The 22968-nt window shown below is 17.9% G+C and overlaps 7 protein-coding genes and 2 non-coding genes across 9 annotated transcripts; 7 read left to right on the top strand and 2 right to left on the bottom strand.

The window, feature by feature from the left end:
• Positions 1 to 3934: 3934 nt before the first annotated feature.
• Positions 3935 to 7989, top strand: PADL01_0103200 (conserved Plasmodium protein, unknown function; the record flags this gene model as incomplete). The annotated part of the gene is made up of 3 exons (XM_028682892.1): positions 3935 to 4077; positions 4243 to 6704; positions 6899 to 7989. 3 exons carry the CDS (start codon positions 3935 to 3937, stop codon positions 7987 to 7989), a joined length of 3696 nt encoding a protein of 1231 aa, XP_028536155.1.
• A 748-nt stretch (positions 7990 to 8737) lies between these two features.
• PADL01_0103100 (conserved Plasmodium protein, unknown function) lies at positions 8738 to 9769 on the top strand (the record flags this gene model as incomplete). Its single annotated transcript, XM_028682780.1, has 1 exon — positions 8738 to 9769. One exon carries the CDS (start codon positions 8738 to 8740, stop codon positions 9767 to 9769), a length of 1032 nt encoding a protein of 343 aa, XP_028536154.1.
• Positions 9770 to 10685: 916 nt separating this feature from the next.
• Positions 10686 to 11257, top strand: PADL01_0103000 (conserved Plasmodium protein, unknown function; the record flags this gene model as incomplete). The annotated part of the gene is made up of 2 exons (XM_028682669.1): positions 10686 to 10896; positions 11046 to 11257. 2 exons carry the CDS (start codon positions 10686 to 10688, stop codon positions 11255 to 11257), a joined length of 423 nt encoding a protein of 140 aa, XP_028536153.1.
• Positions 11258 to 12272: 1015 nt separating this feature from the next.
• PADL01_0102900 (cyclase-associated protein, putative) lies at positions 12273 to 12933 on the top strand (the record flags this gene model as incomplete). The annotated part of the gene is made up of 2 exons (XM_028682558.1): positions 12273 to 12288; positions 12461 to 12933. The coding sequence occupies 2 exons, from the start codon at positions 12273 to 12275 to the stop codon at positions 12931 to 12933; spliced, it is 489 nt and encodes a 162-aa protein (XP_028536152.1).
• Positions 12934 to 14046: 1113 nt separating this feature from the next.
• Positions 14047 to 15753, top strand: PADL01_0102800 (conserved Plasmodium protein, unknown function; the record flags this gene model as incomplete). Its single annotated transcript, XM_028682447.1, has 1 exon — positions 14047 to 15753. One exon carries the CDS (start codon positions 14047 to 14049, stop codon positions 15751 to 15753), a length of 1707 nt encoding a protein of 568 aa, XP_028536151.1.
• A 613-nt stretch (positions 15754 to 16366) lies between these two features.
• On the bottom strand, positions 16367 to 16798 carry PADL01_0102700 (conserved Plasmodium protein, unknown function; the record flags this gene model as incomplete). Its single annotated transcript, XM_028682336.1, has 1 exon — positions 16367 to 16798. The coding sequence occupies one exon, from the start codon at positions 16796 to 16798 to the stop codon at positions 16367 to 16369; it is 432 nt and encodes a 143-aa protein (XP_028536150.1).
• Positions 16799 to 18879: 2081 nt separating this feature from the next.
• Positions 18880 to 19190, top strand: PADL01_0102600. Its single transcript, XR_003699311.1, has one exon. It is a non-coding gene; the product is annotated as an uncharacterized ncRNA (non-coding RNA).
• An 88-nt stretch (positions 19191 to 19278) lies between these two features.
• PADL01_0102500 lies at positions 19279 to 19582 on the top strand. Its single transcript, XR_003699310.1, has one exon. It is a non-coding gene; the product is annotated as an RNase MRP (non-coding RNA).
• Positions 19583 to 20428: 846 nt separating this feature from the next.
• Positions 20429 to 22195, bottom strand: PADL01_0102400 (novel putative transporter 1; the record flags this gene model as incomplete). The annotated part of the gene is made up of 1 exon (XM_028682225.1): positions 20429 to 22195. One exon carries the CDS (start codon positions 22193 to 22195, stop codon positions 20429 to 20431), a length of 1767 nt encoding a protein of 588 aa, XP_028536149.1.
• Between the last annotated feature and the right edge of the window lie 773 nt (positions 22196 to 22968).

The raw sequence follows: 22968 nt of genomic DNA, 5'->3' as shown, positions 1-22968 counted from the left end.
GGCTTATAAAGAAAATATACTTATAAATTTTTATTTTATTTTTTTTTTATTTTTTTTTATTTTTTTTTATTTTTTTTTTGTTCTGTATTTTACTTACAAATATTTTATTTATATATATATATATATATTTATTTATTTATTAATTATTTTTATTAAAACTCTAAGGTGGAAAAAAAAAAAAAAAATAGTCTACCTAATTATTTTTAATTGATACATTTAATTACACTATAAACATGTATGACAAATTTTTTTTTTTTTTTTTTTTTTTTTTTGATAATTTTATTAAATAAAAATAAAACACATTTTAAATTAGAAATAATTCCTGAATAAAAAAATATATATATATATATATATATATTTTATAATAAATACATAATATATATATTATGTAAATAAATAATTAAATATACAATATATATATGTAATGTCATTATATATTAAGCATATCAATTGGGTAATAAAAAAAAAAAAATGTTCTTAAGCAATGATGAAAAAATATAACTCTACTTAAATAAATTTTTATTTATGTAAAGGATACATTATATAAAATATTTTATTTCCATACTTATTCTACTTGATTAATATTTTTTGTTAAGTACTAATTTTTCTACAAATATTTTGACGATAAGAATGCTGAAAAAAAATAAAAAAAAAAATTTAATAATGAACATAAATCGTTTTACATTTATGTATTTATGAAATATATATTTAACAGCTGCACATAAAAATTTTAAATAAATGTTCTTATTTATTTTAGTTATTTTTTTACACATATATTATGTACCATATTTATATATTATACATATATACATATTTTACTTATGTGTGTGTAGTAAATATTAACCCGTTATATATATACATATATATATATATATATATATATATATATTTATATATGTTATGCATATATAAAAAATGGAAATATATATTTATTTTTTAAGTACATAAAAAAAAATATAAATAAACTATACAATTTTTTAATGGAATGGATATTCATGTAGTATATTATATATATATATATATATATATATATATATATATATTATGTATACTTAAATAAAAATTCATACCTTATCCTTAATAAGATAAAATTTTGTTATTTCAACAAACAAGATATATGATAATATATATTCAGTCATAATATATATACATATTTATGTAGATCTTTTTTTTTTTTTTTTTTTTTTTTTTTTTTTTCTTCTCTTTTTCCTCTTTATTCAAGTATTCTTCTTTAACATACTGCAAAATTTTACTGCAACAATGTAACGATAAATTAAAAAAAAATACATAGTTTATGTTATGTGGCAAAAATTTTATCGATAAAGGTTGGTCCTTGAAATGTGCAAAAAAAAAAAAAAAAATATATATATATATATATATATATATATATAATATAATAGTATATATGAAAGATGAATATATTAACATGAGCAATATGAATTTAAAAAAAATATGTATATTTATGAAAAAAAAAAAAATAATATAATACAAAGTAAATAAAAACTTTTCAATCATAAATAATTAAAAGAAAGTATAATATTATAATTTTTATTTCTCACATTATTTTATTAATTCCAATTACATTTTAGATCATATATATATATATATATATATATATATAATATATATATATTTATATGTGTGTGTTAATAATTTTCCATTTTATTGTTTATATTAAATATAGCTATTAAATATTCTGAACGTTCAGAATTTTTTTTTTAAGTTTGTTCATACAACTAGCCATTAATTTAATATTTTATTTATATCTATATTCATATGAAATATTCTTTATAAAAAAATTGCTTGAATATTGCACATTAAAATTTGCAATTATCCTAATAAAGAATAAGATCCAAGAATATATATAAAATTGTCTTATTTATCATATTTATATTCCATATTTTTGAACTATGTTATATGAATATATTTTTTTTTTATTTTTCTATATTTCTTTTTTGTTTCTGAATATATATTATAATGAATTCATAATTTCCCTTTTTGTACACATAAAAGGATATTAATATAATAAAATATTTTTTATTCATGTTGTGATACATTATTGAAATTTCCTTTAACATATGTGTTCACTTTTATAAAATATATTCAAATAAATAATATATTAAATGCAATATAATATATTCATTTAAAAGAACTTAAAATATTTATAAGGACACCATCATGAAAAAATTTTCATAATAAATTATATAGTTATACATAATAATAATATATATATGTATATATACATATACATGTCTATCACTCGCAATATTTCTCATAAAAATTACTGGAAAGAAGTAATTAAAAAGTAGAAAGGAAATAATATTTATACATTAGTTTTAATGAATATCATAACAATTTTTTAAGTTTATATATGTAAGCAAATTGGTTCAATTTTTATTTATGAAAAAGAAATAAATGAAAGTTTATTGTGTGCATATGAGAACTCTCAAAAAATGTTGGTAAAACATTATTTGCAAATATGAATTAAAGCGAAAAAAAAAAAAAAAAATATATATATATATATATATATTATTTTAGATAACCTTCGACTTCATGTAAATACATTGAAGTTGTATATATATATATATATATATATTATAATATAATATAAAAATATGAATAAAATATACAATTATCACCTTAACTATAATTAAAATATATTCGATATAGTAAGAATTAAAAAGGCATAATCCTCTTTCCTTTATTTACCACCATTATTATGTTTTGAATAAATTATAAAATGAAAATTTAAGGGTATAATTATTACTTTATATTTTAATTATTTGTCCTTTTTTCTTTTTTTCTCTCTTATATATAAATATATATATATATATATATATATATATTTATGTTGTTAAAACAATATTTTCGTAATAGGACATTATCCCGTCCATATTTGAAAAAATAAACAAAATAGATAAAAAAAAATATGAACTGTAGACCATTATTTAATTTATATAAAATATTTAGAGATTATTACAAAAAAATAAAAAAATAAAATAAAATGTTCTCCAAACATTTTCATTTATTCATTAAAATTATATAATATCATTTTTATATTTGAAATGTTATATGTTATATATATTCAATGTTTTGAAGGAATATATGTCAAATTAAGAAGCTATAAAAATTATTTGTACAAATATTTATATTATTTCTATTTTATGTATACATTATTGTTTACTTTTTTTAAATACAAGAAATAAAAAATAATTTTAAAACATGAGAATAATAAAAAAAATATAGAAGGAAGAGAACGTTCTTTTTTATTTATTTTTTTTTAATATACATATATATATGGAAGGATACAAATTCATATAAATATATATATATATTATATATATATAATATAATAGATATATACTTAGGTAGTATTATATAATAATATATTTGTTATTTTAATATTTCATAAAATTTTTAAGGGAAAAATATGTATTTTAAAAAAATAATAAATATATTATATATATATATTATATATTTATGTATAATTATTTATATCTTTAAATTTTATGTGCAAAAGAATAAAATAGGTAATGTTATATATATTTTAATATCATATAATAAAAATCATAAAGAACTCGAAAGAGTATTATATATATTATACATATTATATATATTTCTTTTTTTGAGAATATTTACTAATTAATAGATAATAAAAAATAAAAAAATAAATAAAATATAACAGCATTTATTATCATATAAAATTGATCATATATTAATTTCATTATATAAACATATAAATAAAAGATAATGATTATAAAATAGAATGAAATATATGTATGTATAATAATTCCAATGAATTGTATCATAGGAGTTATAAATTCTTTATAAACTAATCCGATTATTATTATTTTTTTTTTTTTTTTTTTTTTTTTTTTTTTGATTTGTTTATGTTTTTATTTATATGTTTTTAATGAGATAAAGGATTAGAAGAATGAATCATGTGTTCAGCTTTCAAACAAATTTAAATGACATCTTTACAGGTGATAACATCAAAAAATCAGAGAACAGTTGTGATTATTGTATAAAAAGGAAAAGGGTATGTAAATGTGATACTATAAAAGAGGAACTAGGAAGGTAACAAAAAAAAAAAAAATAAATAAATAATAATAAGATAATACAATAGTATAAATATATTTGTATATTAATATACATATATTATTATACATACCTAAAAATATATATATATATATATATATATATATATATATATATTTATTTAAACCCACGCCCTTTTCGCAGCGAACATATATCCATTTTGAACGAGCTGATAGATCTAAAGAAATATTACGATGAAGTGTGCGAAAAAATTGTAGATAAATATCAAGATGTTGTTCATCGTTTTGAATACGATAAAGATATAGTGAAATATATAAAGAAGCATAATATAAATGATGAGATAGAATGTGTAGATTGGTTATATTTTTATGAGTTATTAAAAGAAAGGAAACTTCTTGAAAATATAATTAATACAAAAGAAGATAAAGATAATATGACATCATTTAATAGTTTCCATATAAATGAAGAAGCTAATTTTATAAGTTGCATAAATTATTATTTAAAAATAAATAAATATAATAATGTTCAGCATAATTGGATGGGTATGAGTTTAAATCCTTTTAATGAATATATAAATAATAATTATAATTTTGATATATTTAATAGGAATGAAAATATTGATGATATATATAAAGAAAAGAAAAATGATTTTTTGAATTATCATTCATTATTAAAAATGAAAAATGAAAAAGAAGATATGTATAATGAAAGAATAAAAAAAAAAGATGACATATTATTATCTTTATTAAATAAAGATAAAAAATTTTATCCTTTATATTATTATTCATATATATTATATGAAAATGAAAAATGGATCTCTGGTATAAATAATACAGGGAATATATTACATTTAGAAAATATTGAATATGTATGGAATAAGACAGTTCGAGAAGGTAATAAAATTAAATTATTTCATTTAATTACATGTGACTGTTTAAAAATAAAGGATATTCATAATACATATATGAATAACAATAAGAATAATATCGAAATAAACAAAGATAAGATAAAAATAATAGAAGAAAGTATTCAAATAGAAAGAATATTATGTATAAGTCAATTAGTATGTTCTTTAGGTATGATAAATATTGGAGGATGTTTTATTATGAAAATAAAATTATCTTTTGATAATTTCCTTTTATCAATTTTTTCTATTCTTTCTATATGTTTTAAAAAAGTAGATGTGTATAGACCCTCCTGTTGTTATTTACAAAATGTAATATTTTTGATAGGGATTCATTTTAATGGTATAACATCTATATTTCTTTCATGCTTAAATAATTGGGTTCAATTAGCACAAAAAGAAATCGTTCCTTTGTTAAATGGTAATTATAAATACAATGTTGAAGATGATATTGTAAAAATAAAAGAAAAAGAACAAAAAAAAATGAAGCTCAATGATAATATATTACATGATAATAGAAAAGAGGATAATATGTGGAATTATATAAATCATAGTATTATTCCACTTAAATGGATTAAAAGTAATTATTTAAAAGAATATAAAAACTGTATAAATCATTTTATTGAATATATAATATATGAATTAAAAAAATGTATTAATGTATCAAATATGAGTTTAATTAAAAAGAATATAGAAAATACCAAGAATACTTATATATCTCAATTTTTTGAAGAACATAAAATTATCGATATAAAAAAAAAAGATAAATTAATATATAAATTTATGGATCATATATATGAGGATAGTGATTTATTAAATGAAACATATCAAGAAAAAAATAAAGATAAAATTAATGATCATAAATATAGCACCATTGATAATATCAGTATATCATCAGAAGATATAAACAATGAGACATTTTTTAATAATAATATTAACAATGCTGATAATAAAAATTGGTTAAAAATAAATAATACTATTTTATATGAGACCGAAGAAAAAGGTATTTATTTTAGAAATACATATAAAAAAAATAATTATTGTAATGACAATATAAAAAAATATCGAAAAAAAATAACAGCTTTATTAAAAAAAATAAAATTTAAAAATTTTAGTAATATGGATGATAATAATATTAATTTGGAAGATGACTATGATATAAACGAAAATAAAAAAACACCAACAAATAATCATCATAATAATAATAATAATAATAATGAATTGTTCCAACTTGATGAGTATATTATAAAAAAAAGAAAATTTAGTATGGATAAAAATTTAATTTTAAAACATCATTTAGAATTTGAAAATTTATTAAAAAAACAAGTTTATTTTACAAGTAAAAATTGGTTTAAATCTTATTTACACAATAGTGTAGATAAATATAATAATTCTTTTTTTTTAAAAAAGAAAAATATTTTTAAAGATATCTTAAAATGTAGATATTATTTATATTATAATAATTATGATATACATATTAATAGTTTTAAACAAATATTAAAACAATATGAACCATTAAATATATCTTATATAAATTATGAATTACATGCAAATGTAATCGATTGTCTTTTTACTCTAACAAATTGTGCATATTTTAATATTTTTCAAGATACTTCATTTTTAGAACAATTTATAGTTATAAGTAATGAACAAAATGTCTATAACTTTTTTTCAAAATTTCAAAATGGTCACTATGTTTATTTTGATGAGAAAATTAAATCCCATATTTTATCTGAGCAAGGTAAAAATGAGATGGAAAAAAAATTGAGAGATATGGCATCATACATGTGTAGTACATATATATGCCCCTTAATTAAAAGAATATATATATGAACACAAAAAAAAAATATATATATATATATATATATATGTATATTTATTTATTTATTTATATTTGTATATTTTTTTTTTTTTTTTTTTTTTTTTTTTTTGTAGGGTCAAAGAAACGTGATACTGAACATTCTGAAACATTTCTTAACCTAGATGATATGTATGAAAATAAAAAATCTTACAAAGCAATAAGTGAATTATTAATTAGTTTTATAAAGGATAAGAATAGTTGCTCTTTTATTTATATAGATATGAATAGTATATATCCAAATTTTGTAGATGTAGTAGAAAAAGAATTAAAAATAAAAAATTATTTGGTGGGTAGTTTAATTATAGCTTATAATTTTTTAAAAAAAAATGGGAATATGATAATACGCTTAAGTAGTGTTCTTACATTTTTTACGGCAGGGTTAATTTATATTTTATTTTGTTCATTTGATAAAATAGAATTTTTTATTCCACCATCATGTGATGATATTAGTTTAGATATATTCCTATATTGTCACAACTTCCATGAAAATTATATATATCGTCATTATATACAATTTATATGGGATGCTTTAATATGTAATAAACATATTGATGAGAAATTATTTAATATGGATGAAAAAAATAAATTAGATAAGCCTATAAATAAAAGAAGAAAAGCTGATCTCTATTTTTCTGTTCCTATGTATTATCTAATGAATAAACATTTTGTTATGTTTTTAAAAAAATTCAATTCTTTTTATTTTAAACATCATATTAATGTATGCTTGAATTTTATGAAAGAGCCAAAATATTTTTATCATAATAAAATTTTGATAAAATCTTTGCTCACACATTTTTTTAAGGCTTATGTTATTCAGGCGAAAACATTTGAAAATGTATATAAGTCCATAGGAATGAGTTATGATAATTTTTATGAAGGAAGAGAAGATAGTGATGATGAAGATGAAGAGGAAGACGAAGAAAATCAAGAAGAAGATCAAAACAAAAAGGAAGAGCAAAAGGTAGTCGAGGAAAAAGAAAAAATTCATGAAACATATGATGAAGAAAAAAGCTTTAAAACATTTTTAGATTTAAATAGAAATGAATCAAATGAGAAAAATCAATTTGAATTTTATTCTAGCGATTCTAATTATTCAATTATGTGTGAATATAAAAATGTTCCGAGTGAAATATCTATATCTGAATCTGCATGGGACAGTTCTTAAAAATATATATATATATATATATATATATATATATACATACATATATGTATTCAATTTTTTGCCTATACACTTTTTAGTAATTCATTTTGTTGTATGCCAAATATTTCCTTTTTATTATATTGTACTATTTGTTTTATTTATTTGTAAATATTTTTAGAAGTATAAAAATATTTCATTTTATAATCCTACAAGTATTAAATTTTGTAATATATTTGTTTTTTTTCAGCGTTATATATTTTCATATTATTTATAATTACACCTATTTATTTTTTTTTTTTTTAATATTTTTTTAATTTTTTTTTTTTTTTTTTTTTGATGAAAAAATAGATATCATTTTGTCAATAATTAAGAAACCGTTTAAAATTGTATTTTAATATATTTTAATATATTTTAATATATTTTAAAATATTTTAAAATATTTTATTTTTTTATATGTTCCCTCTTATATTTATTAAAAGAATTAAATGTTTTCATATGTGTCACATTATGATCTACAAAATGATTTTGTGTTAGAGCATATTAGAAGGTTAATGTGAATGTAAAGTTCATTTTTAGCTTTAAATTTGATTTTTGGTATATAAAAAATATATTTTTTCATATATTATTTATAAATATTATATAAAGGTGAACATATTCATTTAAAATATATATATATATATATATATATATATAATATTTATATTTATGTGTGATTTTTAATTTTTTTTATTTTTTTATTTTTTATTTTAATATTGATGAATTAATTTTAATGGCTATAAAACTATGCAGAAATTTTCTACGAAGTAATACTAAGAAGGCTAATTTTTTTAAGGCAAGAGATGATATAAAAAAAAGTTTTGATGATAATAATTCTGCTTTTGAAGATAGTTCATTTGATAGCCCTTTAAAGGCATCAGATGAATTTCCTTCATATATGCAACCATCTGAAAAGAATAGTAGTTGGTCAGAAGAATGGGGAGATGAAAATTTAAGGTTAAGAGAAAAGGATAAGAGATATAATTTGAGTGTATCTGATAATTATGCATATAGTGTTCCATATAATTATAAAATAGTAATACCTAATAAAGGAAAGAATATAAAAGATGAAAAGGATAAAAGAAAAAAATTATTAAATGATGAAAAGTTTATAAAAGAAGAATATAGTAGAGATGTAAGTAATACATTAAATTATAGTGATTTTTGTGGATTTAGAAATCCAACACTTTCAACATTTGAAAATTATAGATATTGGCAAGATAGTGGATTTAAAAAATTTATGAATCGTATATTTCCAATAAAGATACCAGAACATAGAAAAATTGATCCATTATTAAGAGAGTATATATATTTTTTACATTCTTTTGATCCTTATCGTTTTACATTCAAAAGATTAAGTGAGAGATATTTATTTCCAGAAAATGTTATACGTTCTATTTATAAAGAAGAAAGTGTAAAACGTTTCTTAGAAGATTATCAATTATGTGATGATAAGACTAAAAGAATATCTAAGAAAGAAGCAGTTTTAAAAATTAAAGAATTAATTTATTCAAAAAAAATTGGATATAAAGATATAGGTGATTATGAAAATATAAAAAATGAACAAGATGAATTCTGTGGTCATAAAAATACATTTGATCAAATCAATAGACAAATAATACAAGTTGAATCTATATCAGCATTTCCATTACCAGATAGAAGAAACCCTGTACCTAAAAGGGTTGATATCGATATGACTGTTAGTAATACTTCAAATGTAAAAATAATGAACTGGATTAACCCTAACGATAAGGTCATATTTTAGTTCTAAAATATTAATATGTAATCAACTTATCCACATATTTATTTTGTGACAAATAGTTGCCATATATAAATATAAAAAATATGTAGATATATGAACATATTCACATAAGTATATTTTATCCATCTAATTTATTTGTTTAATTTACACAAATATAAATTTCTTTTTTTAAATAAATAAATATATATATATATATATATATATATATCTTTTAATTTGTATGTTAATTTTTTTTTTTTTTTTTTGAGTTTATTATCTGTTCATGTGCAACATGCTATTTGAAAATTTTATTATTATTTTTTTTTTGGTTCTTCAATATGTACACATATATATATATATATATATATATATGTATATATATATATATTTTTTTTTTTTTTTTTTTTTTTTTTTTTTTTTTTTTGGACAATATAAAATTTTATATCATGTTTATTTTAAATATTCTTTATGTTTTATTTTTTATATTTTTATATTTTTCTGTGCATACCTTTATGCTATATAAACAATGAAAACACATCAATAATCTTTTTTTTAATTTAAAAGAAAAAAAAAAGAAAAGAAAAATGTTGCACAATATTTACTGTTTAACCGTGCATTAATATATACATATATATATATATTAATATAATTATGTTTTATAAAACACACAATGGTAGTATGTGATTTTTTGTTTTTTTGTATATGTAGAATAGTAAATATATATATATATATATATATATATATATATATATGTATTTTTTTTTTTTTTTCTTTTATTTTAAATCTAAAAAATTTATATATGAAAAATTCTCAACTATAAATAATTATATATATATATATATATATATATTTATATTTATAGACAAAAAAAAAAATGTCTTTTCTATGTTAATTTTTTTTTTTTTTTTTTTTTTTTTTTTTTTTTTTTTTTTTATGAAAAATGAAATTATGGTTGGTTGTTTGTTTTTTATTTTTATTTTCAAATAATTTCATATGGGCGAAGCAAGATGATGAGGTGAAAAAAAATAAAAGATATATGTTAAGAAAGAAATTTAAGAATAATAAAATACATATAATGCAAAATGAACCAAATAAAATTTTTTTACAAGTACAATCAAAACATATATATGACCCTACTGGTGTATTTAGAGGTATGAAGGAAGGATAATAGGACAATTATAAATTAAATAAAATAAAGAAAAACGTGTGTTTTTTTTTTGTCCTAAATATATGTATACATATATATATGTATATATATTTTTTGTGTGTTTATATCTGTATATTTTCTTTTAATATTTAGATATGCATAATTTTGCATTAGGTGCGTCTACTATTTATTTCTCGAGGCTCATGTGGGGTGCTATCATATTTGTAATAATGTTTATACTAGTATCAATAATAGGTATATATTTATATGTTGATAATCTGGAAAATACCTTATCTCATAAGAATAAACATCATAAGAATGTTATGAATCATTATATAGTTAATCCAAATCCTATGCATAATTAAATCAGAAGAATTATTATCTTAATAATATTGATAATAACAATCACTTGTATAGATTCAAATGGGAAGCACATATTATATCAAACATAATAAAGTATACAATTTATACAATAAGGTTTTTAAATAAATAAATAAATATATATATGTATATTTTTTTTGTTACAGGATAAAAGGTAACAAAAAAGGAAAATATTTAAAATATCCAATAAAGGATATATCTGAATATATAAATCTATTGATGTTTTTATTTCTAATGTTTCACATATTTTTTATATTTTATTTTTTTAAACCTACTTCAATATAGAAAAAAAAAAAAAAAATAAAAAAAATAAAAAAATAAAATCATTGAATTATAACTTTATTTCTAATTAGAAAACACCTTGTGTTTATATACACATAAGGGTGTATGTATTATATATATATATATATATATATATATATGTATTTTTTTTTTTTTTTTCTCCTTTTTGATCTTCATTTGAAGAATTAATTATGCATGATAAATATATTTTCTATTTTTAACAATTATATAATTGAAATGTTTAGACATTTATATCACTTTTTTATATTTTCCCACCTTTACACATTTATTTAACATTAAATATGTTTATTAAATAATTTGTAAATTTTTATTTTTAAAAAGAAAAAAAACAAAAAAAAAAAAAGGAAAAAATTTTCCCCATTATTCAAATATTGCACTGGAAATTATACGACCATAAAAAAAATTTTTTTTTTTTTTTTTTTTTTTTTTATATAATTAAAATATACAAATGGAACATCCCCAGTGAGAAGAAAAAAAAAAAATTAAAATTATGAAATATAAAAATAAAAAAGGAAAAATTAATAACATAAAAAATAATATTTTCTAAAGGATATATATATTATTATAATATATATATATATAAATCATTGAGATATTTCTCCTAAGTACACACTAAATAGAAACTAAAAAAAAAAATAATAATAAAATAATAATAATAATAAAACAAATTAAAAATAAAACATATTAGGGTATATAATGACAAGTGAAGGAAGTAAGAAAAATAAAAAGAAAATTTTACTATATATAATATATTTTATTATTTATTAATTTTTTTGCATATCATGATCAAATGTGCATATTGAAAAAATTACCATAAATATATAAACATATATATAATAAAAAATATATATTATATATATATACATATATATATTTTTTTTAAGGTATACAACTTAAAGATGATCAGTGGGATGTTATAAATTATAAAGATGGGAAGATCATAAAATTATCACAAGTAGAATTAAACAATGCTGTGAATATATATAACTGTGAAAATACAACATTTGTAATAGAAAATAATAAATTTAAATCTTTACAAATAGAGAAATGTGTAAAATGTAATGTTGTATTAAATAATTTAATATCTTCTATTGAAATTATAAATTCTAAAAAAGTTAAAATACAAGTACTTGGAAAAAGCTCTTCTATATCTATAGATAAATGTATAGGTGTAGAATTTTATTTATCTAAAGAAAATGTAGAATGTGAATTTACTACTGCTTTATCATCTGAAATGAATGTTCATATTCAAGGACAGGATGACGAATGGACAGAAATAACTATACCCGAACAATTCCAGCATCACTTAGAAAATGGAAAATTAACAACAAGAGTTTCTGATTTGTATAAATTTTAACGTAACATATTTTTTAAAAAAGTATTATTAAAAATTGATACACATATATATATATATATATTATATATATATTTTTTTTTTAATGACAAACTTTTATTTTAAAATTTCACTTTCGAATATTAATAAATTCTCCCCACAAAAAGTAAATAATATATACATATATATTTATTTATGTGTATATTTATAATATATAAAAGTACGTATAAATACGTAAAATGGTATATTGAATATTAACAATTAATGTACTTTTTTCACACTATACATATATATATATATATATATATATATATATATAACAAATATGACTTATGGAATATATACATCCAATAAAAAAATTTAAACAAATTATTAAAGTAACATTTCTTTAAAAATGAAATAAAATAAAATAAAACAAGTGTTATGTAAGCATATATACATATATATATATATGTTAAACGTTGGAATATACTTTTTTTTATTTTATTTTATTTTTTCCCATTTTAATAAAAGAATAAGTGTAAATGGATGTTATATGTTAAGCCATTTTAATTAATGCACTTAAATATTTAAATATATATATTATATATATATTTTTTTCTTATATGTAATTATTTTTTGGGATATATATATATGCATGGAGTACATTTAAATATAAATTTATATATTATTTATTATACATTTTAATATATATTGATATTAAAAAAAAAAAAAAAAAAAAAAGGAAAAAAAAACAATATTAATATCATTATTTTTATATTGAATATATGGAATTTATATAAAACACTATCAGGTTTGTATATATAATATTTTTATAGGTAATTTTTTTTTTTTTTTTTTTATTTTTAAATAAAAAAGGTATAATGGTACTGTAACATATATGAAGCTTTTTTATTTTACCCTGTAAAAAATATATCCATATATATATTATACATATAATATACCTCATTGGTACCACATATTATATGTATGTATATTTTTGTTATTGCGCTTAATTTATAAGAATCTTTTAAAATTTTCATATTACACTTTTTCCATTTTACATTTTTACCGTTGAAATTATCGTTCTTTTTTTTTTTTCTCTTTTACTTATTATATTTAATATATATATATATTTTTCCCTATTTTTATTACAAAATGAGAATTTTAAAGAACGCAGTAAATAAGTGTAATTTATTTTTGCAGCACACGAGGAGGCCTGCTAGTAATATTTCGAGGTTAAAAATGTTAAGCGACATATATAGGAAAAAGAATGGTTTACTAGTACAATTGAATAATAACATATTTAATGAATCCATTTTGTGTAGAAATGTATCTACAAATATTATTGAAAAGAAGAATGATGGTCTAGAAGAACAGATGAGTAATGATGATATAATAAAATTTTTTGAAGAGAACAAAAATATGAATATTGATAAATTATATAATTTAATAAAAAATTTGAGTAGAAAAAGAATTGAAGAGAGAAAGAAAATAGTAGAGAATGAGAAATTTTTAAATATTATTGAAGAAATAGAAAATCGTATTAGTATTATGAATACAAGATATTTATGTAACTTTTCATTACGTTTAGTTAGTTTATCTATTAATAATGATGATATAAAAAGGATACTTACAAAAATAAGTGAACATGTATTAAAAAAAATGAATGTGAATCCTCGTGATTTAGTTGGTATTTGTTATTCCTTAAGTTTATGTAATAATATGAATGAATATTTTTTTGAACATATTAAAAAAGAAACCATTTCAAATATAGATGCATATACTCCAACTTTATTAACACAATTATTAGAGAGTATGAGATTATCTCAGAATTTGGATGTTGAATTAACAAATTTAATTGTAGAAAAAATGTGTGAAGAAATTGATAGATTCACAACAAAAGATGTAACATTAGCTTTGAAAACATTATCTATGGCTGGTATACCAAGAGGTTTTCTTATACGTCGTCTTTGTAATTTAGTGTTTGATAATATATCACATTTTCATCATACATCATTAATAAATATAATTTATAATTTGACAAAATTAAAATTTACTACAACAAGTCATATTGATGTAATATATAAAAATGTTGAAGAAAATTTAGAAAACTGTAATGTTACTACTTTATGTGAATTGTTGTATACATTTTATATGAATGAAATAAATGAAGAATATAAAATTAATCGAATATTTGAAAATATCAAATATGAACAATTTAATACTACCAAAACAGCTATCTTGATTGATTTTATACATGCAGCAACTTATTATAATAAATATATTGAGAAAGAGAAATTATTTAGTTTAATAGATTTATTATTTAAAAGAACCATTCCAAAATCATTAACATTAATAGCAAAAATAAGAGAACCAATATATTTCTTATCTACACACAGTAATTTTAAATATGACTTAAATAATATTTCTCCTTCTTGGTTAAATGCAATGAATGATTTTCTAAGAATTGATCATGAAAAATTACAAGCCTTAAAAACATTCCATGAGGTACAAAATGTATTAAATACAGTAGCTCCAAATTTCAAACTCAATTTTATACCTTTACAAATTGTAGAATCTTATTCTGTTGATTTTATTGAACATGAAAAAAAAATCATTATCGATCTTGATACAATAGTAAGACATACATCTTTCCAAATGAAACATCAACACTTTGAACAGATGGGATATAAAACAGCTAAAGTACATTTTTGGAAGTGGAGAAAATGTAGATCCGAGAAAGAACAACAAAATTATTTATGTGATATTATATATTCTGTAACTGACCAAAAGCAAAACCTCGATGAAATTAACCAAATTGATAATGAAAAGAAGTTGACAATTTCGGAGCAATCTGAATAAATGACAAAAAAAAAAAAAAAAAAAAAAAAAAAAAAAAAAGGAAATATATTAAAATAATATATATATATATATTAATATTATAACTTATAGATAATTCTACTGTTTAATTTTTCGTTTTATTTCAAAGGTGATATTATATCAATTGTAATAACGAAGTTTTTCAAGTAATAAAAATTTTTTTTATTTTAAAAATATTGCTGGAAGAATGTGTATGCATAGCTAGCGAAATAAAGGAAAAAAAATATATGTGTATATATTTATTATTATTATTATATATTTTTTTTTTTTTTTTTTTTTTTTTTTTTTTTTTAGCTATCTATATATTTTATATACATTTTTTAAATGGCTAGTTATAATTATTAATATGTTTGGATATTTATAAATTAGTTGAAAAGGTAATCATAAGTTTAAATGAGGACCTAATCACTATAATGAATAAATATAAATATAAATATATATATATATATATATATATATATATGTATAGTATAAGTTATTCGTTCATATATAAAAATATATATTTTATAAATATTATTTAAACAAATATCAATACACCAAAAAAAGAAAAAAAAAAAAAACTAAATTAAAATGTAAAAAAAAATAAAACAATTAATTAAAAAATATCATTGTTATCATCTTTCCCTTTTTGGAAGGATAATTTTTGAGAATAAGAATAATCTGTTAACTCCGGTTTTTTATATTTAAATCTACTTGTCTCATTAAAGATTTTTAAATATTCCAAAACTTTTATATAATTCATTGGTTTATTATTTACTTCATCACTAGCATTGATAGAAGACAAACATTGCATATACCTTGAAGCTTCAATTTTGCATTTGCTAAATGTATTAGGATATTTTCTTAAGCAGTTTATAAACTTTCCCCATAAACTATCACATGGGTTCTTTTCAAAATTCTTTTGATTTTTTTTTTGAATTTTATGTAAAATTTCTTTTCCTTGCCACCACTCTATTAAAGGAAAGCTTTTCTGTAGCTTTGCAATAGGTAATAATAATTCATTGTTCCTTTTCTTGCACGTACTCATTTAATATTTTCAGGAATTTCTAATTAAAATAAAAAATATATATATATATATTATATATATATATAATATGCTTTTTCATATATAATGCTATCAAATTGAAAAGGATATTTTCTTTTTAATTTTGTATTTTCCTTTTTACATTATCACAGGAATTATGTTCTTTCTGTGTTGTGTGTATTTTAATTTAAATTAAATTTATATTATTGTTGCATGATATTATTTTTTTTTTTTTTACATCATCTTGTTAACAAGGAATAAAGAAAATATAAATATATAATCATACACGTATTTGTTTATTACATATATCAAACCTTAAAATAATGTTGAAAAAAAAAAAGTGAAAATTTTAATAAGTTTTAACAATAATTTGGTTTAGTAATATAATATGGAATGTATATGCTGAAAGGTATATATTTATTTTTTTAAATATTTATATATATGTATATATATATATATATATAAATGGAATATTATGTTTATTATCATGATACTTTTTTTTTTTTTTCTTTCTTTTTTTGTTCAATATTTAAAATATACATTTTTTTAGAATGATGAATATTATATGATCAAAGTAGAAAAATAATGAAATATATATATTTCATACATTTTTTTTTTTTTTTTTTGTATTAAAGCATGTGTATGATGGGAATAAATAGAATTCCTAATTTATAAGATGAAATATATGTAATCCTTTTTACCATTATATATATATATATATATATGTGAATTATAAATTATCTTAAAAAAAAAAAAAGGATACCCAAAATATGGAACATAATGTTATAAATACCAAGCAATAAATCAAACGATAATGCTTTTGCTTTATATAAAAGTTTTAAATAATATTACCTGTGGTGATGATCTTTTTAAAAGGAATGAACAAATATATATGTTCACACACATAATTATTATGAAAAAAAAAATAATAAAAAATAAAGGGATATGGATTACTTTTAAAAAATATTTAATAAAATTTATTATACACATTTTTATTATTACATTTTTATGGAAAGAGCTTGGGAGGAGGAAGCAAAGAAAAATTACATTTTATTTAGTTTTTTAATAAATTAATGAATACTTTGAAATTTGACATCTTGTCAAAAGATAGATAATCTTATTATTAGTAATGAATTAATAATATATATATTGAACTATACCCTTGATTTTTTAAAAAAATATTAGCATACACAAAAAAAAAAAAAAAAAAAAATAAATTATTTTATAAAATAATATATCTTTTATTGATACAGCATAAAATTTAAAATGGTAATATAATTATTATAGGATCATACATTTTTAATATATTATATATATATATATATATATATAATATTTTTTTTTTTTTTCCCTTCTATCGTCATATGTGAAGATAAAAAGAAAAAGCTATTTAAAATAAATTTTTTTTACATAAAAGTTATTATATATATATATAACCACTAATCACACTTTTAGAAAAACCCAAGGAAATAAAAAAAATAATATATAGGAAAAAAAAATATATGAATTAATAAAAAACATATAAAATAAAAAACATTTTTATATTATATAGCCATTTTTTATTTTTTTCTATATTCTAGCTATTTAATTAAAAAAAAAAAAAAAAAAAAAAAAAAAAAAAAAAAAAATACTATTATTATATATATATAATATATATGTTTACATATTAGCTATTTAATTAAAAAAAAAAAAAAAATACAAAATTTATATTTATATTTATATATTTAATTTAAATTTTTTTTTTAATTCATATTATATATTAAATATATTATTTATTTATTTATTATTATTATTATATTTTTATTTTTTATATTTATTTTATATTTTTATTATTTATTTATTTATTTATTTTTTTTTTATTTTTTTGTGAGAATATAATTAAAGAATCCATAAAAATATATATTTATTTAATATATTAAAAATCTATATATTTTTTAATATATAAAAGAATACATTTTGAATTTAAAAAAAATTTATAATAAAATAATGTTTTGATATATATATATTGTCATAATAATTTTTTCAAAATGGCATATATATGATGAATTAAATTTTTTTACATATATATATATTTTTTTTTTTTTTGAGTATTAATGCTTTTTGAGGAGTTAAGTATATAGGAAAATGGAAAAGTTTGAATTCTATTTATTTTGATGAATATATATGTAAAATGTGGGAATTAAAGGAATTTAAATAGTTTGTTAATATACATATTTGGATAGATAATTTATGAGTAAAAGAAGAACAAAAAGAAAGAAAAAATTAAAATTTAACAGAATGATGAAATGATTTTGTTATCAGAAATGAGAAGAAATATATGATCATCATATTATTCAAACATATTTGAAGATAGAACTGTACAAGATTGAAGGATCATATATATATATATATATATACATATATATATATATATATATATATATATATATATTTATATATTTCTTTATATATATATGCATATATTATGTTTGTAAATTGTCCTTTTCAAATTTAACATAATAATGTTACTTGCAGAAAATATACAGAAAATCTCTTTTTTTTTGAGAAGAAGATTTTCATTTCTTCTGTTAGGAAAGTCCCCGAGATAAACAGTTAGTTATTCTAAATGTTTTTAGAAAAGCTGATAACTTAATAAGTTATTAATCTTATAGTTACCTTTGTAGAAAATATATAAATTTTCTCAAAGGATATAAATATTAAAATAGCGAGTTAAATGTAACATATGTTCTATAATATATTTTATTGGACATCACCAAATGGGGCTTATACGTATGTTAAATTTACCATGGATGGTATACTTATATATATATATGTATATATGTACATATATTATATTATATATATTGTAATATATTATTACAGATGTATATAACTGAAAAAGCATTTACACATACACACATATGTATACATATATATATATATATATATATATATATTGATAAGAATATTTAATTACTTTAACACTTTATTATTAATTTTTATTTATGTATTTGTTTATTTTATTATATTATTTTATTTTTTTTTTTTTTGGTTAATATATATTTTAACTAGTTGAATCTTCAACGAACATTAAATCCGAAAGGAATATGCCAATATTTTAACATTTTAAAAAAAAATAAAAATATATTAAATTATAAATGCATTATGCATATGTAAAGTGTATGTACAAAAAAGGTATACACAAATTATATGTAAATATTAAAAGTTCTTTAAAAATAAAAAAAATTAAATAACCTAATAAAAATATTAAATACTAAAGTTTTACAAATATATATATATAGAGACATATAATATATATATGTATAAAGCTTTTATAAAAAGGTATTATAAATGTATATACATTAACACATTTATATATAAAAAACTATATATTTTTTTAAAAAAACAAAAAAGGAGGTACAACTAATTAATATGTAATAAAAATGTAAAAGATTAATTAGGTATACACATTGTATATATATATATATTTTAAATATAAAAATTTTATTATATATTAAAAATAAAATAAATATGTAACACACACGCACATATAAATAAATATAAATATATATATATATATATGTATTATTATTGTTTGATGTGGGTAACCTTTAGAATTTTTCTTTTTTCTTACTTTTTTTTTTTTTTATATTTTTAAAATTCGTGTTTATTTTTGTTTACATGTGAATTCATTGGGAGTTTATCCTTTTCTCCAAAGTTTTCTATGGATCTTTCATATTTTCGAACGTACAAAATACTTAAAGGTAAGAACATAATAATGAATGCTATAACAATAAGTAAAGAAATATTTGTAGGATCAATACTAGAACTGTCTTTTGTTATTATTAAATCATATAATTTTTCACAGAGTAAGGAAAAAACTCCTCCACACAAGCTAGCGAATCCTAATAATTTTCCAAAAACAACAGATGGGAAACTATTTTGAATAAAACAATAAATTTGGCTTGTATAAACACTTGTAACACACATATATAAGAACGCTGAACATAAACCTGCAAATCTGAATTTGATTAAAGCACTTAGATGCATAAGAACTGATAATGTATTAATAGTAAGTATAATGACAGAAGCTCCATATTTATTTATAAATCTTCCAAAAATAACACATGGAATACTAGATAAAGGCATTAGAATATTAATTACATTTATAATTGATCTATCATAACTAAAATATGTATCAGTAACCATACCATAAAATACAGTAGAGATATTAAAAAGTATAAAATATGTTATGACACATACACTTGGATAACTAATTAAGATTTTAAAAAAGAGGAATATACTTTTTTTATGGAAATCTTCTTCATCATGTAATATATTTTTAGAGGAATCTATACATTTATCTTTTTTAACTGTACTCTGATCACTAATTTTTGTATTTTTTTTTGTAATATTATTATAATTATTATTATTATTAATATTATCATTATTATTATTATTATTGTTGTTATTAATTTTTATATTATTTTCCAAATCGTGAGAAGATATATTATCATCATTGTCATCATTTTGAGCATCCGTGTTGATATTTTTTTCTCTACTATCTTTATCTATCATTCCACTTGTATTATTTTTATAATTAATTTCATCTTCTTCATTTGTATAATTATTATTTGAACTTCTACTTCTACCTTCACCATTGGTATGTTTTGTTGTTTCATTATTTTTTTCTAAATAATAATCTAAAGCTTTGAATGGTTTTAAAGGTAACAAAAATGCTGCCGTTAATAAGCAAGGGACTAATATAAGAAGAATATATCCGTAACATATATAACTAAAAGAAATATTTGGAAAGTATTTCAAAATTAAATTTAATGTTGCTGGTACTGCATAACTTAATGAAGCTGCTGCTCCTATAACTGTCAAAATAAATGTAGATGCATCAGGATACAAATTAGAAACTGTCAATACTGGAATAAATGCTGTATCAGCTCCTAACCCTAAAAATATAAAACCCCATACAGTTGTATCTACACCTTTTATATCTATTGATAATAAAATCCAACAAATAATATTAAATAACTGCCCTATTATTGCTGTAAATTTAGGACCTATATGATCATAAAGAAAACCACAAAAAACGGATGTAGTAAAATGTACTGCTAACGTCATAGGATATAATCCATTAATACGTTTATATTGAGGAGATAAGGTTATATCACTATATTCATCTACATTTAAATGTTTATATTTTCCAACATGTAATAATAAATTTCTTATAGCACTCCAATCAAAATATATGCATGCTGATGTGGCTGTATATATAACTAATATTATTAATAAAGAAAATCTTTTTATATTTAATGGCGTCTTTTGTTTAGCACCTGGTAAATTGGGGTCGGTCTTTAGTTTCAGCCCTTTGATGCCTTTTATAACCTTATGAAATATTGAATTCCTCATATTTTTAAAAGTAAATATATATATATATATATGTATGTGTGTGTAGTATGAGGATATATTTGCGTATATGATTAATATTATTTTATATTAAATGATTGCACTTTTTTCCTTCCTTATATGTAATTATATTTTTACAAATATATATATATACATATATATATATATATATATATATATATATATATATGATGCACATACAAAAAAGTTACAAAAAATAAGCTTTCAAAAATATTACATATATATTTATATATGTGTAATAAAATATAAATGGATGTACTTTTAAAAATAAATTGAAGGTATTTTTATAAATCGGCTATAAAATAAAATATATACATATATATAATATATATATTTAATTGATATAATATTATTCATACAGCGTAAATTTTTATAATGTAAACATTAAAAATATTTCACAAACAAATATTTATATATTATTATCTCTATCCTTTTTATTTTCAATTAATTTATTTCTCTTAGATAATGGTTGCAACTAATTTTTTTTCTCTTGTGTGATTCTTCCTTTTTAACGTATTTTATTTTGGGTGTGTTTTTTTTTTTTTTAAACTCTACATATATATATATATATAATATTATATACATATAATTTATACTACTATGAATGGGTATATAAACATTATGTACTTTTTTTTAATATATTCTATACCAAATAATATTTATATAACCAAATATATAATAACAAAAATATTTAACACCAAAAAAAAAAAAAAAAAAAAAAAAAATTAAATGAAAATATATAAATATATAAATAT

Source organism: Plasmodium sp. gorilla clade G2 (genome assembly GCF_900097015.1).
Source record: "Plasmodium sp. gorilla clade G2 genome assembly, chromosome: 1".
Lineage (NCBI taxonomy): Eukaryota > Apicomplexa > Aconoidasida > Haemosporida > Plasmodiidae > Plasmodium > Plasmodium adleri (nom. inval.).
Note: the sequence above shows the minus strand (reverse complement) of the source record. Positions and strands in the feature narration are given on the sequence as shown.